Here is a 17,305-nt window from a genome sequence, read left to right as displayed (position 1 = left end):
CGGTTTCAAATGTTCATCAATACTCAGGGAAACAAAAATTTCCTCGTTACTCTTTACAGTGTTCCATAGTGGTAATGGGGAACGCTATTCCAACAAAATAGCGTTACTCAAATACCGACCAATGGGCGTAGCCAGGGGGGCAGGGGGCCAGGGGGGTCACGACCCCCCTAATTTTGCTGCATGCTGCAAGTTTCAAGAAATGTTTAGATTTTGAAATTTTATATCTGTAAGGTAACTGATTGCTTTACTTTTTTTTTAGAATGAAACGAAAAGTGTTTAGGTTTTGAAGAGCGTGCGTTTTTTTTTAGAGGCCTCCATAAAGCTTGCAATCCTGGCAAAAATCCTAGCTACGCCCACATCACTACTTGGTAATGTCTAATATAATAATTAATTACGCGAAATCTTAGAAATACAAAAAACTTATAGGAGAAGAAAACCTAGAAAACACCCTATCTGATAAAATAAAATCTAAATTTCTCAATCTACAAAAAGAATATGAAATTATTTGCCACTAGGCGTAAGATATATTCACATAACTGGTTCATTAGAAGGATACGAAGTTACCATGATTTTGTTGAAAATTTGAATACCCAGGTTTCAATGAAAATATTTTCAAAACTGTTGCACTTCCGCTTATACGAGTACAATTGCCACCAACTTGGTTATTTTAAATGGAACACCCTGCATATTATTGCATTTTTGGATTCTACGTTAAATTTTAGGATCACTTTGTATAAACTTTTCCATATTTCAAATTAGCCGTATTCAAGATAATGCGATTTAAAAAAAAATTGTATGTAAATTGTAAAAAAGTACAGGATGTTTGTAAATAAGTGAGAAATATTTTAGGGGGTGGTTGCTGCAGTTATTTTGTGAAAAACAGTTCATATAAACGTAGGTCGAAATATGCTTCATTTCTCAGATACAGAGTGATTAAGTTTTAATTTTTTATTTATTTTTATTAATTATTTCAATGGGCTTTGGAGGGATAAATGTGCATTTTTTGGGGTTAATCCGAATATTTCTACTTGCACCAGTGACGTTTGTACGTGAATGCCACAACCTTTTTTAATTAGAAAAAATAGTACGCCACTGACTTTTTCCCGTTTTAATATTTTTTTAGACATCCACCATTAATTCTGAATGAAATTGGTCACTTCAATTTTTTTCTTTTTCACAAAATAACCGGCAACCACTCCCTAAAATATTTCGCACTTATTTACAACCCTGTACAACAACTACAACACCCGGCATATGCCTCAGAAAGAGTTCACGCGGAAATCTTTATTTTTGGGTCAATGAAAATAGATGTTTTCAAAATTAGCCAGTTTTATACAGAACCCTGAAAACTAATTGACAAACCCGAGGAAATTTAAACGCGTGTTTAATTTTTTTAAAATGTAACTTAAAGGAAGTAAAAATATTTTTAAGGTAACTTAATGTAAATCTATTTATTATATACCCTTGAAATATGGCCTATTCATGATCAAACGGCTAACGGCATTTTTAAAATCAATTTAAAATTGACAAGTTTTCGAATGGCGATCACGAAATAGCAGCTAAAAGAAGACGTTCGTTAAATCTTATTTTATTGCCAATAATTTGCGGCAATTCTATTACACGAAATATTGTAGTCATTGGGGGACTGGTACGATGAAATTAGATTTCATTGGCTTTGGAAAATCCGGAAATCTTTAGTTCTGATCCTGTGCCAACTCGGTTTTTCCGGTAAACAGAACTAACCTAGGAGTTCTAAAATCGATAGCACCCTTACAGTTATTGCAGTAATATGCGGGTCGAGGCCAAACTGGACGGCAGTAATCTACGGAACGGAGTATGATTATTATTAACCGGTACCACAATCTGTATACATTTTAAAAAATCCCAAAAATGTCGATAAACTACGATCCACACTAAAGCAGCTGCCGGTTAAAAAAATGCCACTGGCCGCGCTAGCGCTAATTGTCTTAATTTGAATATCCGTAGGAAGTCAATTATATACAGCTTTGGAAATGCCGTGCCGTTCATTTAAATAAGGCGATTATTTATTTATTATTTATTGTAAACGGTAGGAAAACGATAAAACCCCGTCCTCGTATAAAATTCAATAGCTTTGTGTGTTGCTCGAGAATGCTGGCTCGGTTCGTTTGGACCGCGAAAATGAAAATGTTACGGAGTTTCGTTGTTCTCGCGGTGGTGAAGTTGGCTGTGCAAGATGACTCCAAACAATTAAATAGGTTGGTGAGTCTTATATTTTATGCTTTTATTGCTGTATTTAGATTGGATACGTCTTTGAATCTCACCGTAATTTTTATAATTGAAAATAAAAATTTTTAATCGCTAGTCATTTAAAAATATTCAAGTCGAAAGCTTATTTTGGTTTTTATTAGAACTTCTCTATAGAAACCGCGCATCTTTGAAAGTAGAAAGACATAACAATTTTTTTTTTTTCATTAAAATCATGAAGCTACTAGATACAACAAACTAGATACCATAAAAAGTAAATAACGTACTTTATTTAAAAAATCTATTGTGTTTATCACCTGCATGTATCGTTTGAAATTATTCGCTGATAATTAGTTTGATTGACAAATACGGGTGACATCATTAATTACCAATTTGTAAAAAGTTTACTTCAAATTTCATCACTTCATAATTATATGGAAATTTTTGTAACTCAATAAATTAATAGTTGCATTTTTAGTCACACTCTAAGAATTACCAGTATGATGTGTTGTCCTCTTGGGATTTCAATTTCCTAACGCTTTGCGCGTAAACAATACTGCAACGACAGTAAATTGCTACTTAATCAAAGTTATCAAAGGAAATAAACATTGTCTACTGAGTTTACTTTGTTATATCTGATAAGTATAAACGTATAAACATTACAAAATGATTGAGAAATACTTTGTTTTTACTAAAATCATATTGTCAAACAATAAATATTAGCAAAACATCTAGGTATAAACAGAATTATATTATACGTATGACATGATTAAAAAATACCGTTTCCAAAACAGAAAACCAAATGTTATCGTAAGATACTTATTAAAAAATGATGTCATTAAATAGCATAATTACATTTTTTGTGCATCATCTTCTATTGAAATTTCGCAAAACCAAATATTATTGTACTATCAGTATTGGAGTATTCAAAATAGACGAACAACACTTTATTGTCTGAACTTGCTTATTTCTGTCATAGTTTTCGTTTTGTCTTTATTTATTTGAGTATTTTGCCACCTGTGGAAGAAATTAATAAATTAATGCCAAAAATATTAATCAAGGGTCATTTTTATAAAAATAGTTTTGCCTAACCGAAATCTCAATGAAAATAACAGATAAATAAAAATATACATCACTGTATTTCGCGCACTTCGACAAGTTGCCGACGTTTCGAAAATCAGTCTTCATTTTCAGAACTGAAAGTGACGTTGTCGGATTAAATTAATTCTGGGTAGTTTAAATTAATTTTTCTAAAATACTAAAAGAAAAACTAATAATAAAATAACCATTATCAATCTCTAACCGAGTTTTTAGCTATGGAAGCAGAAAAGTAAGAGGTAGTATGTTTATTAAGTATTAAGGCCAGTAAGTGTTCTTTACTAGTTGAGGATATGTTCGAAACCAGTAATACACTTAATGACCGCAGCGCTTATGACGTTTTTTGCAGGCTCAAATATTGAATAAATTTAATTAAAACTAAAAAATTTAATATACAGGGTGTTTCAGAAAGACTTCCCGTAAATACAGCGGGTGATAGTATGACAAAAAAATAAGAATTTTTTGTATTATAAACTATATGTCTATCTCCTCTTGTTTTCGCGATACAGAGCGACAAAATAAAAATTTTTAAATCGAATTTTTACGAGTTTCCAAACGGTGCGAAATACTTTTATGAAATTTGGTATTCCGGGGTTTTTAAGGATGCCAAATACGCTGGTCTAATTATTTTTGTATATTTCATAGAGGGCGCTACTTATACTACATTGTTATTACATTTTAAGTTCAAATTTTTTTAAGGTTAGGTTTTTTACCATTCTAATGTACAATGTTATTTTCTAAAAATAATGTACTCTTGTTACAACTTCCTAATGTGGACGGTTTTCGAAATAAAAGGCCTTTCACTGAAATATCTCAAGCAGTTTCGAAAATATTAATTAATTCTTTTTTCCTAAAATTTTAACACCTCTTATTTTCACAACGGAACATTTTTCCATAGTTTATAAAGTAAACTATCTTTAATTTTCCTTGTAGAATCACACCGTTGAATATTCACACATCATTAAGGAACACCCTGTATAAAACAAACAAATCGTACATAAAAAAGTTTTCGCTTTGGTTACTATTAGACCGAATATTTATTGTCAAGTAACATCCCGAGATAATATTTTTGCATAGATTTGATAGTATTTCTGTTACAACTTAAGCTTCTTGTAAGTTATGATTCAAGAAAGTGACGATTCAGTCTTAGAACATGCTTGGCGAGTAAGATGCTCAGCTCAGTTATAATTTCCCAAAAATCCAAAGCGAGAAATATCAGAAAATCTACAAGCTATTTGTAGTGGTGTAACAAGAAAAATTTTGAAAATATTACATGAAAGGTAAAGTTAGCCTATTTTGTTTCAAGAAATAAAACCCTAAAGTCTCCAGGAAACTTATGGACTGAATACTCTATACTCAAAGCCACAATATTTCTGCATAAAACTGTTGATATTTCAAAATATACTACGTTAACTGCTTTTCTTAAGAGGAAAAATATTGAACATAAAGTGTTGCTCTATAGCTGAGAGATACATCGAAGACCCTGTGGAAAATAAAAATCAATTTTCAAACTAGATTTTACATGGAAATTCTCGAGGAAATTCTACGGTGACATAGTGAATCGCAACCCAGAGCATTATTAAAAAATGTGCAGTAACTATAACATCATCAGAAGAGAACGATGTTTTAAATCCGAATTCTATTGTTCTAGCAAATTTTAATAATTGTTCACATTGTAATTTTAATTTTGTTTTTAATAAAAATTGATTTTTAAAATTCTTCATTTATTAGATTAGGTACCTATACTTATCGTACCGATCACTTTGTAAACGTCATTTACAAATATCTCAACAAAGGTGTCAAATTACCTGAGCATGCAGAAACAAATATAAATTGTCAAAACTAATTTAAAACGAAAACGTCATAGTCGGTTCTGAAAACGAAGACAACATTGACATTCGAAACGTCGTCAACAACTTTTTGAGGTGCGCGATAAGTGATGACAGTGTATATTCTTCGTTTGTTTTTTTCAATCTGACATTTTTGGTTAGGCAAAACTATTTTCATAAACAATAATCCTTGAACGATTATTTTGGCGCTTCATTAAATTTTTTCACAGGTAGTAAAATACCTAAACGACCAGAGAAAAATATTTACACAATTTATTTTTTCTTAGCAATGATATACAAGACGAAACCTTAGACGGAATCAAGAACAACGAAAAACGAGTATACTGGAACATACCGACATTCCAGTGCGACTCACACAAACTTAATTTCACACAATTAGCCGAGAAGTACAACATAATTCAAAACGAAAACGACAGGTTTCGTGGTCAAGACATTGCAATTTTGTATGACCCTGGAAGTTTCCCCGCAATCTTAAAAGACGGCTCAAAGTCCGTCCTTAGAAATGGGGGAGTGCCCCAAGAAGGTAATCTTACGCTGCATCTAGAGATCTTTGAAGCACTCCTGGAAGAATTAATACCAGATAACGAGTTCGCAGGTAAATAATTCTTATTTTATTTCATTACATTTCAAAATTCAAAAATTAGAAGATTTTGAGGCATGAGGCGCCATCCTTTGTATGTTAAGTAAAATAAAAATAAAGCCATTATTATACAGGGTGTCCCACTCCGAACTCCATCGATGGATATCTGGGAAACCGCTCGAAGGATTTTTTTGAAATTGTGATGGTGTGACAGACCGTGGGGCCTACCAGCTAAAATATTTTCAAGGTCATCGTACTTCCGGTTATACCATTTTTAGAAAGAGCATCTATTTTTAAGTTGAAAATATATAGCACACTCCATACTTAGGATTGACCGTTTCCGAGATATTTTGATTTTTAAGCAAAAATTGACAGATGCAGACTGTCAGCAAAATTTATTTTCCTGGAAACATATAGGTTTATTTTTTTGTGCAAATTGGACATTTTCTAGAGAAAGACCTAATTTATCGAATTTGACATGAAAATTTTCCAGATTTCATACAGGGTGGTCAAAAAAAAATATCGAAAATGAAGTTCAGAAAATGTGGAAAACTCGAAATTTTTAAATGGAAATCCCAATTTTAACGTATTCGCATTCTGTACTAAAAGTACAGTATGTAAGTGGTAAAGTATTTTGTATATTAATACATTTTATATAATTTAAGTTTGTATAGAGACGGTTGCAGAGCAACAAAAACAAAAAAAAGTTGTTGAAAAATCAAATAAAAATGATGACATGTTTTTCTAAATTCTATTAACATATTTGTGTAGTTGTACAACATTCAGGAAATAAAGAAAATTATTCAAATCAGCATAAGAGTTTATACAGTCCACTCTATCGAATAACATAAGTGCAACTTTGTTAAAGTTTCGCTATGTCTAATTCCAGTGGTTTTCGTTTTATTTACGAATAAACATTTCCCTTTTCTTAAAATGATGTCTCCATTTGTTTCGCACATTTTAGGTTGGCCATGACAGATAAGTAACAATCAACCACATACTGATAGAAGTATGTGCAATCAACATGGCATCACTTGACAACTGTCACAGGTTTTTAATTGTCAAATTTATTTAGTTCCTTGTGGGTCGCTGCTCTAATATAGGTAATCCGGTGATATGCTGTTTTATTTGGGACACTAAAAAATAGTGTGTATAGTACTCCAGTAACAACAAAGGAAAATTGTATGCATAGAGTAAGGAAAGCATTTGAGCATCTATCACCAGATTCTATTAGAGCAGCGACCCACAAGGAACTAATCCGAAGGTGTGGAAAATGTTTAGAAGTTGAGAAGTTGAAGGAAGACATTTTGGACATTTATTAAAATAAATACTATAATCTGATAAAATAGAATTATTATCTTTAATATCCAGAATACACTTCAGAATACACAATCTTCCACGCTATCTATCTGCTCGGGCAGTTCAATCAATCTAGGTTTTTTTACCGTAAGAAAACTACAAAATATATAAGGCCGGTGACTAGTTTATCTTTTCTGCTGTTAAAAATGTTAAAGTACAGGGTGTTACAAATCCAGTATTATGGCATTTAGTCCATCGTCTTTTAATTTTGAACCACAGGGTATTACAAAAAGGTAGATAAAACTGTTTTTCAAAATTTGTCCGCATGATCAAGCTTGTACTGTAATTAGAAAAATGTCCGGTCTTCCAACAAAATTTTATTTTAATCCAATAAACATACTTGTTCTTGTTTCTGTGACATTAATAACTTTTTTTACTGTCATTGATATTTCAAATAATGAAACCATCAGGATTTTATAGTTAGAAATGATGATCAATTAATTAAAGGGAATCTCTAAATGTTTTTTGACCTCTTTCTAGCTATTTATCTAGTGAAATTATTAAATATTTTCAAGTATAAACATATTTAAGTGATAAATTTAATTTTTACTAGTGTTTTTATATTCTAGGCATAGGCATAATAGATTTTGAGAGCTGGCGACCGATTTTTCGTCAGAATTTTGGCACCCTCTCCCCTTACAAGGATTTATCTATTAGTGTAGAGAGAAAGAGGCACCCTCTTTGGCTAAATACATGGATTGAAAAAGAAGCAACCAGAAGATTTGAATACTATGCCAGGCAGTTTATGGAAGAAACATTGTTTCTCGCCAAGTACTTAAGACCTAATGCCACTTGGGGGTACTATGCTTACCCCTATTGCTTCAACATGTCCCCAAATAATATGAAAAGGGATTGTCCTAAGGAAGTAATACAAGAGAATGATAGGTAAAAAGTGTTAAGTTGGATAGCTTGTTCTTTAACGGGTGTTTTTCAGGACCAAGTGGTTGTTTGAGTTAAGTGATAGTTTGTACCCCTCCATATATTTGGGTGATCTGAGATTGAATGCCAATGACAAAGTGGAAATGATAGAAGGGAGGATTAACGAAGCCTACCGGGTTGCGGAAAATATAAACAATTGTACAAAAATCATTCCATACTTCTGGTACAAGTATCATGACACCAAACAATTTATTTCTAAGGCAAGTTAAATTCAATAATAGTTAGTGCAGAGGAACTTTTTTTAATTTAAAAAAACTGACATGGTTCTCGATTTGAAAATTTTAATATTTTTATTTAATGGGAAATGGAAGGATGCGGATCTTTTAAACTAACCATTGTTAGAAAATCAGTCAAAATCAGTCAAATATGCAGTCGTATTAGCTGTGGCACCTTCCAGAATGGAGATTCTTTTGTTTTTCTTACAGGCAATTTCGTATTTTTGAATTACAATGATGCGTTGCAAACAGGTTACTTTTCTGTTTTTATTGATATTATCAATTTCTCCAAAGAGTGCTTTGAAAATAAAACCTTTGAAATAAAAACTATTACCTACTACAAAGGAAATTTTGAGAGTTCAATTAAATTTTCTAGTCCACGGGCCCAGACCATTTTTTTTTTTTTTTTGGTTAAAGCTGAATTTTGGGGAACAGCTTCGTTTTGACAAGACGCCCAACTTTTCCCTCTACGAAAATTCTCGAAAATGGTAGCTAATAAAGCGCGGGGGCGTCAAACATATCAGTTTGGTGAATGATCAATATTTATTACTAACAAGTAGTTTTTTACTTAAATTGCATGATAATTGTATGAAAAACTTGAAAATACTTTTGTCACACACATTCGATGGTTTTTTCGAAGCGTCTCCCACTCTTAACATGTCAAAATAATATGATCTTAGAAGATAATTTTTTAACAGATGCTTGGTAATTATTATTACAATTCAGTGACATTTGTCCAAACTTCGCCAAAATAATGCAATTTTTGCACATGTGATTAGGGTATGATATCCCAAAGTAGAAAAATAGTTTACTGATCACCCGGGGAGTTTAGGGGGGGGGGGGGTGATATATTAAACAAACTATATCCTTATCAAGCGCGGCCGAACTAAACCAAAGCGTTTTTCTCTATGTTGTCGAAAAAAATGCATATTTAACTTTATATGCACATGTGATTTTGTATATAATGCCTCCACAAAGTACAAAAATAGTTTACTAACTCCCCAGGGAGTTTAGGGGGGGGGGGGGGGNTAATGGGAAATGGAAGGATGCGGATCTTTTAAACTAACCATTGTTAGAAAATCAGTCAAAATCAGTCAAATATGCAGTCGTATTAGCTGTGGCACCTTCCAGAATGGAGATTCTTTTGTTTTTCTTACAGGCAATTTCGTATTTTTGAATTACAATGATGCGTTGCAAACAGGTTACTTTTCTGTTTTTATTGATATTATCAATTTCTCCAAAGAGTGCTTTGAAAATAAAACCTTTGAAATAAAAACTATTACCTACTACAAAGGAAATTTTGAGAGTTCAATTAAATTTTCTAGTTCACGGGCCCAGACCATTTTTTTTTTTTTGTGATATATTAAACAAACTATATCCTTATCAAGCGCGGCCAAACTAAACCAAAGCGTTTTTCTCTATGTTGTCGAAAAAAATACATATTTATTAACTTTATATGCACATGTGATTTTGTATATAATGCCTCCACAAAGTACAAAAATAGTTTACTAACTCCCCAGGGAGTTTAGGGGGGGGAGGAGATATTAAGCAAACTACCCTTATCGAGCCAGGTCGAGCCAAACCGATGAATTTTTGATTATATTTTAATATAATATATTTTAAATCAACGACCTCAGAAAGGAAGGTCTTTGTTTTAAATTCATATGTAAATGTTTTTATACTATGTTGTATTATTTTTAATTTTTATTGTAGAAATTATAGAAAAGTTTTGAATAAAAGGTATTTTTGAGTATATTAAACAAAGAAATATACATTTTTATCGCAAGTTAAAGGAGTTACTTACTGAACCCTTTTCAGTAACTGAATACCTTTTAATATACGTTAATTAACTTTAAATTAACAATTCTCAACATCAATGTAGAATTACGAATGCCAGTATAGTTTATTTATTTGTTTTCATCACTAGCTTCCCCTTTTTTTGTAGGACAGTGGTAAAATCTTGTTTCAAACATCGTTCTCAAAAGGATAACTTTAAAATTAGGTTGTTATTAATGAGAAAATTGTACCCTTGGAAATGACACTTTCTCAGTGTAGGACTAGGAAAACCTTCCATTTTACATGTAGGACAAAAATGTCACTGAATTATAATAATAATTATCAAGCATATGTGAAAAAATTAACTTTTAAGATCATATTATTTTGACATGTTAAGAGTAGGGGACGCTTCGGAAAAACCATTGAACGTGTAGGACAAAAGTTTTTTCGAGTTTTTCATACAATGCGGTTTCATGAGATTTAAGTAAAAAACTACTTGTTAGTAATAAATATTGATCATTCACCAAATCGACATGTTTGACGCCCCCGCGCTTAATTAGCTACCATTTTCGAGAATTTTCGTAGAGGGAAAAGTTGGGCGTCTCGTCAAAACGAAGCTGTTCCCCAAAATTCAGCTTGTTATTAATAAAAAAAAAGGGTCTGGGCCCTTGGACTATTCATTTAAGTACATCAAAATTTAGTTAATTAAAAATGCAATTTTGGTATGAAGATTACCGAGATATGCTTCAATTTATTGATTAATTTACTAGTTTTACTATGAGGTCTATTGCAATAGTTGGTCATCATCTAGTTAAATAGAGATAATTCTGTGCTTACCAGAAATATAAAATCATATTTATCTCAAAAAGTAAAAAAGTTAATAGTTTTTTTTTCTTATTAAATCAATGAGTAAAAGTTGGCTACAACTGAAAACAAATGCTACAAATGCTAAATTACTAACTAGAATGAAAAAAAAAACAGATTTACATTCGGTTGGGCAGGGGTGCAAAGTGGAAAAGTAACACTCTTTTTAACTAGGCCGTGGGCTAACAGATTCCATTAAAAAATGAGCCAAAAAATTAAGTATACAGAGGTTATATAAAATATTAAAACTGAACATTTTTTACTATAACTCCAAAATAAAAAAACAAAATCTGTTTTAGCATGAGATTTTGCTCAAAAAGTACCTACCTAAGCAATATACACGAAAACCGGATATTTAATCATCAATCATAGAATCTTTCATAATAAGCGACAATTAAAGTTGAATATTGATATACTATTTTTTTTAGGATGATCTCTTCAACACCTTTACTGCGTTGGCGTCTTCAGTCATAGATGGAGTAGTATTGTGGGGCAGCAGCAATGATGTTAATACCAAAGCTAAGTGTTTGCAATTATTTCAATACATCGATGATGTTCTGGGACCACTACTTTTAAATAATTTTTAATTTATGGCAATAAAACATAATTTTTTTAATTATTTTTTTTATCCCTGAGAAAGAAAAACCTTAAGCAACATTTTTTTATAAGACGAATTATCACAATATTTTTCTACAAAACATGTGATTAGATTTTCTTACGTTACCTTCGGAGAGTGGTTCCACATTCCAGCCTTTTTTCGAATTCAGAGTAATAAAAAATAGTAGTGATTTTTAATATGAAACTATACACTAGTGTACATTTTATTTCATAAATATGAGAGGTACACGGACAAGGATGAAGAATTTAAGTGAAAATAAAAGCCTATCTTTTCAGTTTGAAGTTATTCACAAAATAATCAAAATATTAAAAAATTTTATTTTAATTTTTACTTTTTTAATCAAAAAATGAAAAAGGTAGATTTTTTAACTCCATACATTGTGATGGGCCACTTTTGTGGGGCTGTTTAAAATGTAGTCGTATTAGCTATGGCATCTAGGTACATAGATAGGAAAACGGCACAATTTTTGTTTTTATTATAGGTGTTTTCAAAAGAAGTAGCACAAATGGTACCGGTGAAAAAGAATACGTTTTGCATAAAAATGACCTTAGTAAAATAGCGGCTGTAATTTTAAAACCAAAAAAAGTATAATAGTCAAATTTTACACAAATTTCCTAAGGCATGTGCAGCTTCTTGACAATTATTCAAAATTTTCTGCCCCTTGAAGGGAGTTGAACTAAGCATCCCCTAAGTTATTCTTTGCTACAATTTTTTTGTTTGACAAAAATTCAAAAATATGTAACTGATTTATTTTAAAACTTTTACCTCCCGCTTTTTTGCTTTAAAACTAACCGTTTATTGCATAACAAAAAAATTTAATTAGTTATCATTCATACGATTGCAACTAAGAAATATTTAAATAGGCGACTGTCATGCTAATTTCTGTCATTAGACTTTTGTGACGCATCATCATCACCCGCGATGGTTTCATTTAGTTTGAGCAGGTTATAATAAACTACACCCAGCTGATCCTACCAAATGCAGAACAGAAGCTTGGAACCATCGATATTGGCCTTGCCGTTGATGATGGCCGGGCTTGCCCCACAATTTTCTACGCTTAGGATTATCGTAGCACATCCATTTTCCATTGTCAAGAAAGGTTTTTTGCAAAAAACCGTTGCAGCAGCTGTTCACACGAGTAAAGACGCAGTTCGACGTCTCTAGGCTTCGATCGTACTGCACCCAATGGCCTTGCTTTTAAATCATATCATATCTTAATACTTTCAAAAGTTTTGAAACTGTTGTATAATCAACTGCTATGAGTCTGCAAGTTCTGACATGAGTCTTCATGAAGTAATGGCTCCAATTCGTCATCTTCAAACTGTTTCAGTGTGCCAGAGCGTTCTTTATCTTCAACATCAAAATTGATATTTTTGAAGCATCTAAACGAGAAGTTCTCAAACTGTTTTATCTTGTAGACCACGTGCCAATTTTTTTTGTTTTGGTTAGATAGAAATTTTACCGCTCGAATTCAAATATTGTATGATTAGTTTTATTTGTTTTGTTGTCAGTATGTAAAACGAAAGAAGACGTGCTCACTGCTCAGTCGCCTACTAACAGTAGAGTAGTAAAACAACAATCGAACAGTAGAGTCATACATGTAATGTCTCATGTCGAATAAAATAGTTAAGTTCTATTGTACTTTATATTTGAAACCTAACCTACTAGCAAAGTTGCTAAAAAACTACAAGAGAAACACATACAGTCCACTAACATTAAAACCAGCAAAACACCCCACCTTCCTAATGTTGATTTGATACAAATTCATCAACTTCAAATGTGTTTTGACAGTTGACACATTGCAAGTTTCTACAAGTTACAATAAGTGTTGTGACCACAAAGTGAATAGCCTACTGCATAATTTTATGAAATGGGCTTTAATTAATATGTAATTGAGTGTAGTAAATAAAATAATTGTTTACTATAAAATTTATAATTCTTAAACAGCTTAACATATAAGAAAATAATAACTTAAATTTCAATAACAAAAATATAACAATAATTTTATAAGTAATATGAAATAGGTTGATTGAATTCAAGAGAATATTCTCATAATTAGCATTAACTAAAATTCAAAGCAATTAAGTTATGGAAATTTATCCCATCATCGATCTTAAATTTTCCCATTATTAAAGCATGGAGTCATAAAGTTCCCCAAATCTAGCTCCAAATCTTCATCATGTTTCATAAACATTTATTTTTAAAATTTTTACTTCATATGTAATTTATCTACAGGGTCGGAAAGTCCCCATGGTTCATCGGCCGTTACGTGAGAGCGATAAATAAGATCCACTTTTTATTTGTGGAAGGGCGAAATGGGTGGTGACTATTAGACGCCTTCATTATAGCCATCTTCCTCTATCGCACGGATTTCTATGACTTTCTTTATCGCTCTCACGTAACGGCCAATGAACCATGGGGACTTTCCGACCCTGTATGTCTATTATATTATATAAGTACACAGGTATTATCTGTATTAAGTGAATTATTTCATTTATGGAAAGCGAAAATTTTGGTGACAACCTGCTTAAATGGGATCAATTTTCGTGTACCCCCATTTACATCGCATGCACCCCCAATTTTTGTTTTTGCTGACATGGACCCCTTGCAGTTCCGAGTTGACCCCTAGGGGTCGATACAGACCACTTTGGGAATTTTGGGAATCTAAACCAGCGGTCTTCAAACTTTTATGACTTGCGGAACCCGACCAACATTTCGATAATTGTTTTAAGAGTATACATTTTTTTGAATTTTGTAGTATCAATATTGTTGATTTAAAATTTTTGAGTGAATCGCGAAACGCCCAGAGAAATTGTGGGGAAGTCCAGGGTTTGAATACCACTGATGTAAATCAATCTCTGCATATTGTTTGCGATAGATCCTGGTTGCCGTAAGTCTCTACAAGAATGCCGTGTGTTTTAGCTACAATTTCTTTTGAACAAAGTAATGCAGTAAAATTCCACGCAAATACTCTTTTCTGGCATAAAATTCGACATGTTCAACACTGAAAAAAAAGTAGTTTACACTTCGACGAAATTACATACACTGAATTTCGAGCTTGCTTATAGTACTTCTTCATAGCTGCATTACCATCTTAAACTACACGCTTTCAGTTCTGGTAATGCCATCTGTTGGAAAACAGCGAGAACATATTCAACGGCGCTATACTAATAAAATACTATTGTGGAATAGTGAAAACTAATGGAATTGTTTAATTTCTAATTAATTTAATTTTCTTTTTTGACTCTATGTACCTATCTATTCTAAAAGTTCCTTTCGCCTACGCCTTAAGAAGTCTTTACATACCCCTAAGTGTATGCGTATCCCTGGTTAAATACCCCTATTTACATTATAGATCTTCGGAGATATTTAAAAAAATTTAATTTTTCTCTCAAGTTTTAGCACCCTGAATTTTAAAAATTAAGCATTATCACATATTTTGTTTTATTTGACCATTCAAATCAAAGTTGAAGTTCCTGAAACACCCTGTTCAATTTGAGAAGAAATGTTTTAAAATGTTCAACATTTTAAACAAAAAAATTATTAAATAAATAAAACTGTATATTTACACTTCTATTTACACAATATAATAATATATACGTAACAATTTTTATAAAAAATGTCTGTATCATAAAAACGCACAACTCAAATTACGTAATACGTTTCTCTGTCACCTAATGATGATAGTGGTACCTCAAATGTCATGAGCTGTTTGAACTACTTGACTCCGACTCTGATCTTCTGTGTCGTTTCTTTGATTTCTTTTTACTCCTCGACTCGTGCCTGCTTTTGGAATGTTTCCTAAAACATTATTAAATGTATGCAGAATTTGCCAGGTGTAAATAGAATATATTAAAAATACTTTTACAAGTAGATAACTTTTTTATAAAACACCACTTATTTTTTCTCAACAACTAAATTTACTTAGGGTCAATTTGCTTCAAGGTCGATCAACCACATTTGATTGCAAATTTGTATTGTGCCAATTGCCTGTCAATTGTAAAATCGGTTCGCTCCGATGATGTTTTAAGGAGGTTCAATTCCGAAAAAAATATGGTAAGAAAGTTTTCAAAGCAATTGAAATCTGTTAATAAATATGCAAACTGCCTCGTGTAAAAATATCAGATTGATTGCCAATGTAGTTTTTTTGAAAAATGATATTAAAAATTATGCTCTTATACACAGACTCTTATGAGAGTTGGGAAAAAACTTTAATCAAACGTGAATATTGCTTTTACAAATGGTTAGGTTCAGGAAAATAAAATTGTAATTAAAGAATCAAATATTACTAAACATTTTAAAACAATAAAAATATGCACTTACAAGGTAATTATTGAGATAATGGAATTTATAGAAAACATTTTGACAAATTTGAACAAACATCTGATCCAATGAAAGGAAATATGGCAATACTGTATGCTGTATTTAATGCTTCAACTATAAAATTATTACAGTCGTAAACATATGTAGTAATAATTAATATTAAATAAATTTTTCGTGATCTCATTGCAATCTAATAATAATTTGAAACAAAAATTGAAAAGATCTCTTTGCAAAACAAACAGTATATATATTCTGTCATAATTCATTCAATTACTCTTAAATAGATACTTTAAATAGGATATTTTAGATAAATAAATAGACACTTTTAATCAAATAAAAAGTTAATTGCCATGCATTAAACATTTAAAATATATGCAATCTTATATGTGTTGTATAAATTTCATTCGCATATATTATATTTAGTTCACTCAATTAGTTTATGTAAGGTTGGTACTACAACGAAACGCCCTTGTACAGGGTTCCCCATATTAGACTATGCAGTTTAAAAGTCGAATAAAAACTTTCTGATCAAAGTAAATTAACTTTTTAATGGACTGACATGTAGCTAATTTTATGGGATTTATGACTGAAATAAATAATAATTCAATTTTTAAAGATCATATCTTCCAAATGCCCTCCTTCGACTTCAATGCAATTTTGAATTCTAAGTTTAAAATTTCGCATTACTCGACGAAGCAAATCAAACCAATATTACCAAATGATGCTACACCATTAGGATCACATTTTAACAAGTAGGCGCCTGTCTCTAAGCAACGACAAAAGTAAACACTTCATTGTTTTAGTCACAAATGTCACAACTTAATTTAATTTTCATTTTTTAACAATTTTCATTGCGTTATGAATTATTCAATTCAAGAGCGTGTGTTTTCCGTGGAAGTCTACATTAGAACTGGTTCAGTGGAAGAAGTTCGGCGTGCATTTCGACGGCAGTTTGGAAATAATAATAGGGGCGATGCACCAACACGCGTTACAATTTCGGCATGGGTTCGTCATTGGCGTGAAAATGGCTCTGTGCAAAACATTAAAAAACCTGGACGTCGAAGAACGGTGCGTACGCCTGCAAATATTGAACGAGTGAGAGCTGCCTTCACAAGAAGCCCTAAGAGATCTGCTAATCGGCAATCACTTGCCCTAGGAATATCCAAGGGAAGTCTCCACAGAATTCTGCATAAAGATTTAAAATTTCACCCCTATAAATACCAAATGGCGCATCACCTCAGTGATACAGATAAAGAAGCGAGGTTGACATTTTGTCAAGAATTTTTAAATCAGCACCATGGAGGAATACATAATTTGCTAATGAGCGACGAAGCAAATTTTCATTTGGACGGTGTTGTTAACAAGCAAAACTTTAGGTACTGGGGAGCAGAAAATCCTCACGAACTGTTTACCAAAAACCTCCACAGTCTAAAAGTCGTTGTGTGGTGTGGTGTAG

General features: G+C 31.9%; 2 protein-coding genes across 2 annotated transcripts in view; one reads left to right on the top strand and one right to left on the bottom strand.

Annotated features, from left to right (window-relative positions):
- The first annotated feature begins 1,821 nt into the window (after positions 1-1,821).
- Positions 1,822-11,523, top strand: LOC108916042 (hyaluronidase A-like). The gene is made up of 5 exons (XM_018722231.1): positions 1,822-2,237; positions 5,441-5,769; positions 7,683-7,998; positions 8,048-8,252; positions 11,336-11,523. Exons 1-5 carry the CDS (start codon positions 2,131-2,133, stop codon positions 11,492-11,494), a joined length of 1,116 nt encoding a protein of 371 aa, XP_018577747.1. The 5' UTR covers positions 1,822-2,130; the 3' UTR covers positions 11,495-11,523.
- Positions 11,524-15,074: 3,551 nt separating this feature from the next.
- LOC108916044 (splicing factor, suppressor of white-apricot homolog) overlaps positions 15,075-17,305 on the bottom strand; it is a 24,320-nt gene continuing 22,089 nt past the window's right edge. The window contains exon 10 of the mRNA XM_018722232.1: positions 15,075-15,327. Coding sequence (XP_018577748.1) covers positions 15,228-15,327 — 100 coding nt within the window. The 3' untranslated portion in view covers positions 15,075-15,227. The remainder of the gene's footprint in view (positions 15,328-17,305) is intronic.

The sequence above is a fragment of the Anoplophora glabripennis genome, unplaced genomic scaffold (genome assembly GCF_000390285.2).
Source record: "Anoplophora glabripennis isolate ALB-LARVAE unplaced genomic scaffold, Agla_2.0 scaffold1506, whole genome shotgun sequence".
NCBI classification, from domain to species: Eukaryota; Metazoa; Arthropoda; class Insecta; order Coleoptera; family Cerambycidae; genus Anoplophora; species Anoplophora glabripennis.
The sequence above is the reverse complement of the archived record's forward strand: the minus strand, read 5'-3'. Positions and strand labels throughout refer to the sequence as shown.

Excerpts from the sequence above, each read along its gene's own strand:
- LOC108916042 (XM_018722231.1), top strand. The coding sequence starts at position 2,131 with ATGCTGGCTCGGTTCGTTTGGACCGCGAAAATGAAAATGTTACGGAGT. Across the intron at positions 5,770-7,682 it reads ACCAGATAACGAGTTCGCAG|GCATAGGCATAATAGATTTT; the intron begins GTAAATAATTCT and ends TTTATATTCTAG. Across the intron at positions 8,253-11,335 it reads CCAAACAATTTATTTCTAAG|GATGATCTCTTCAACACCTT; the intron begins GCAAGTTAAATT and ends TATTTTTTTTAG.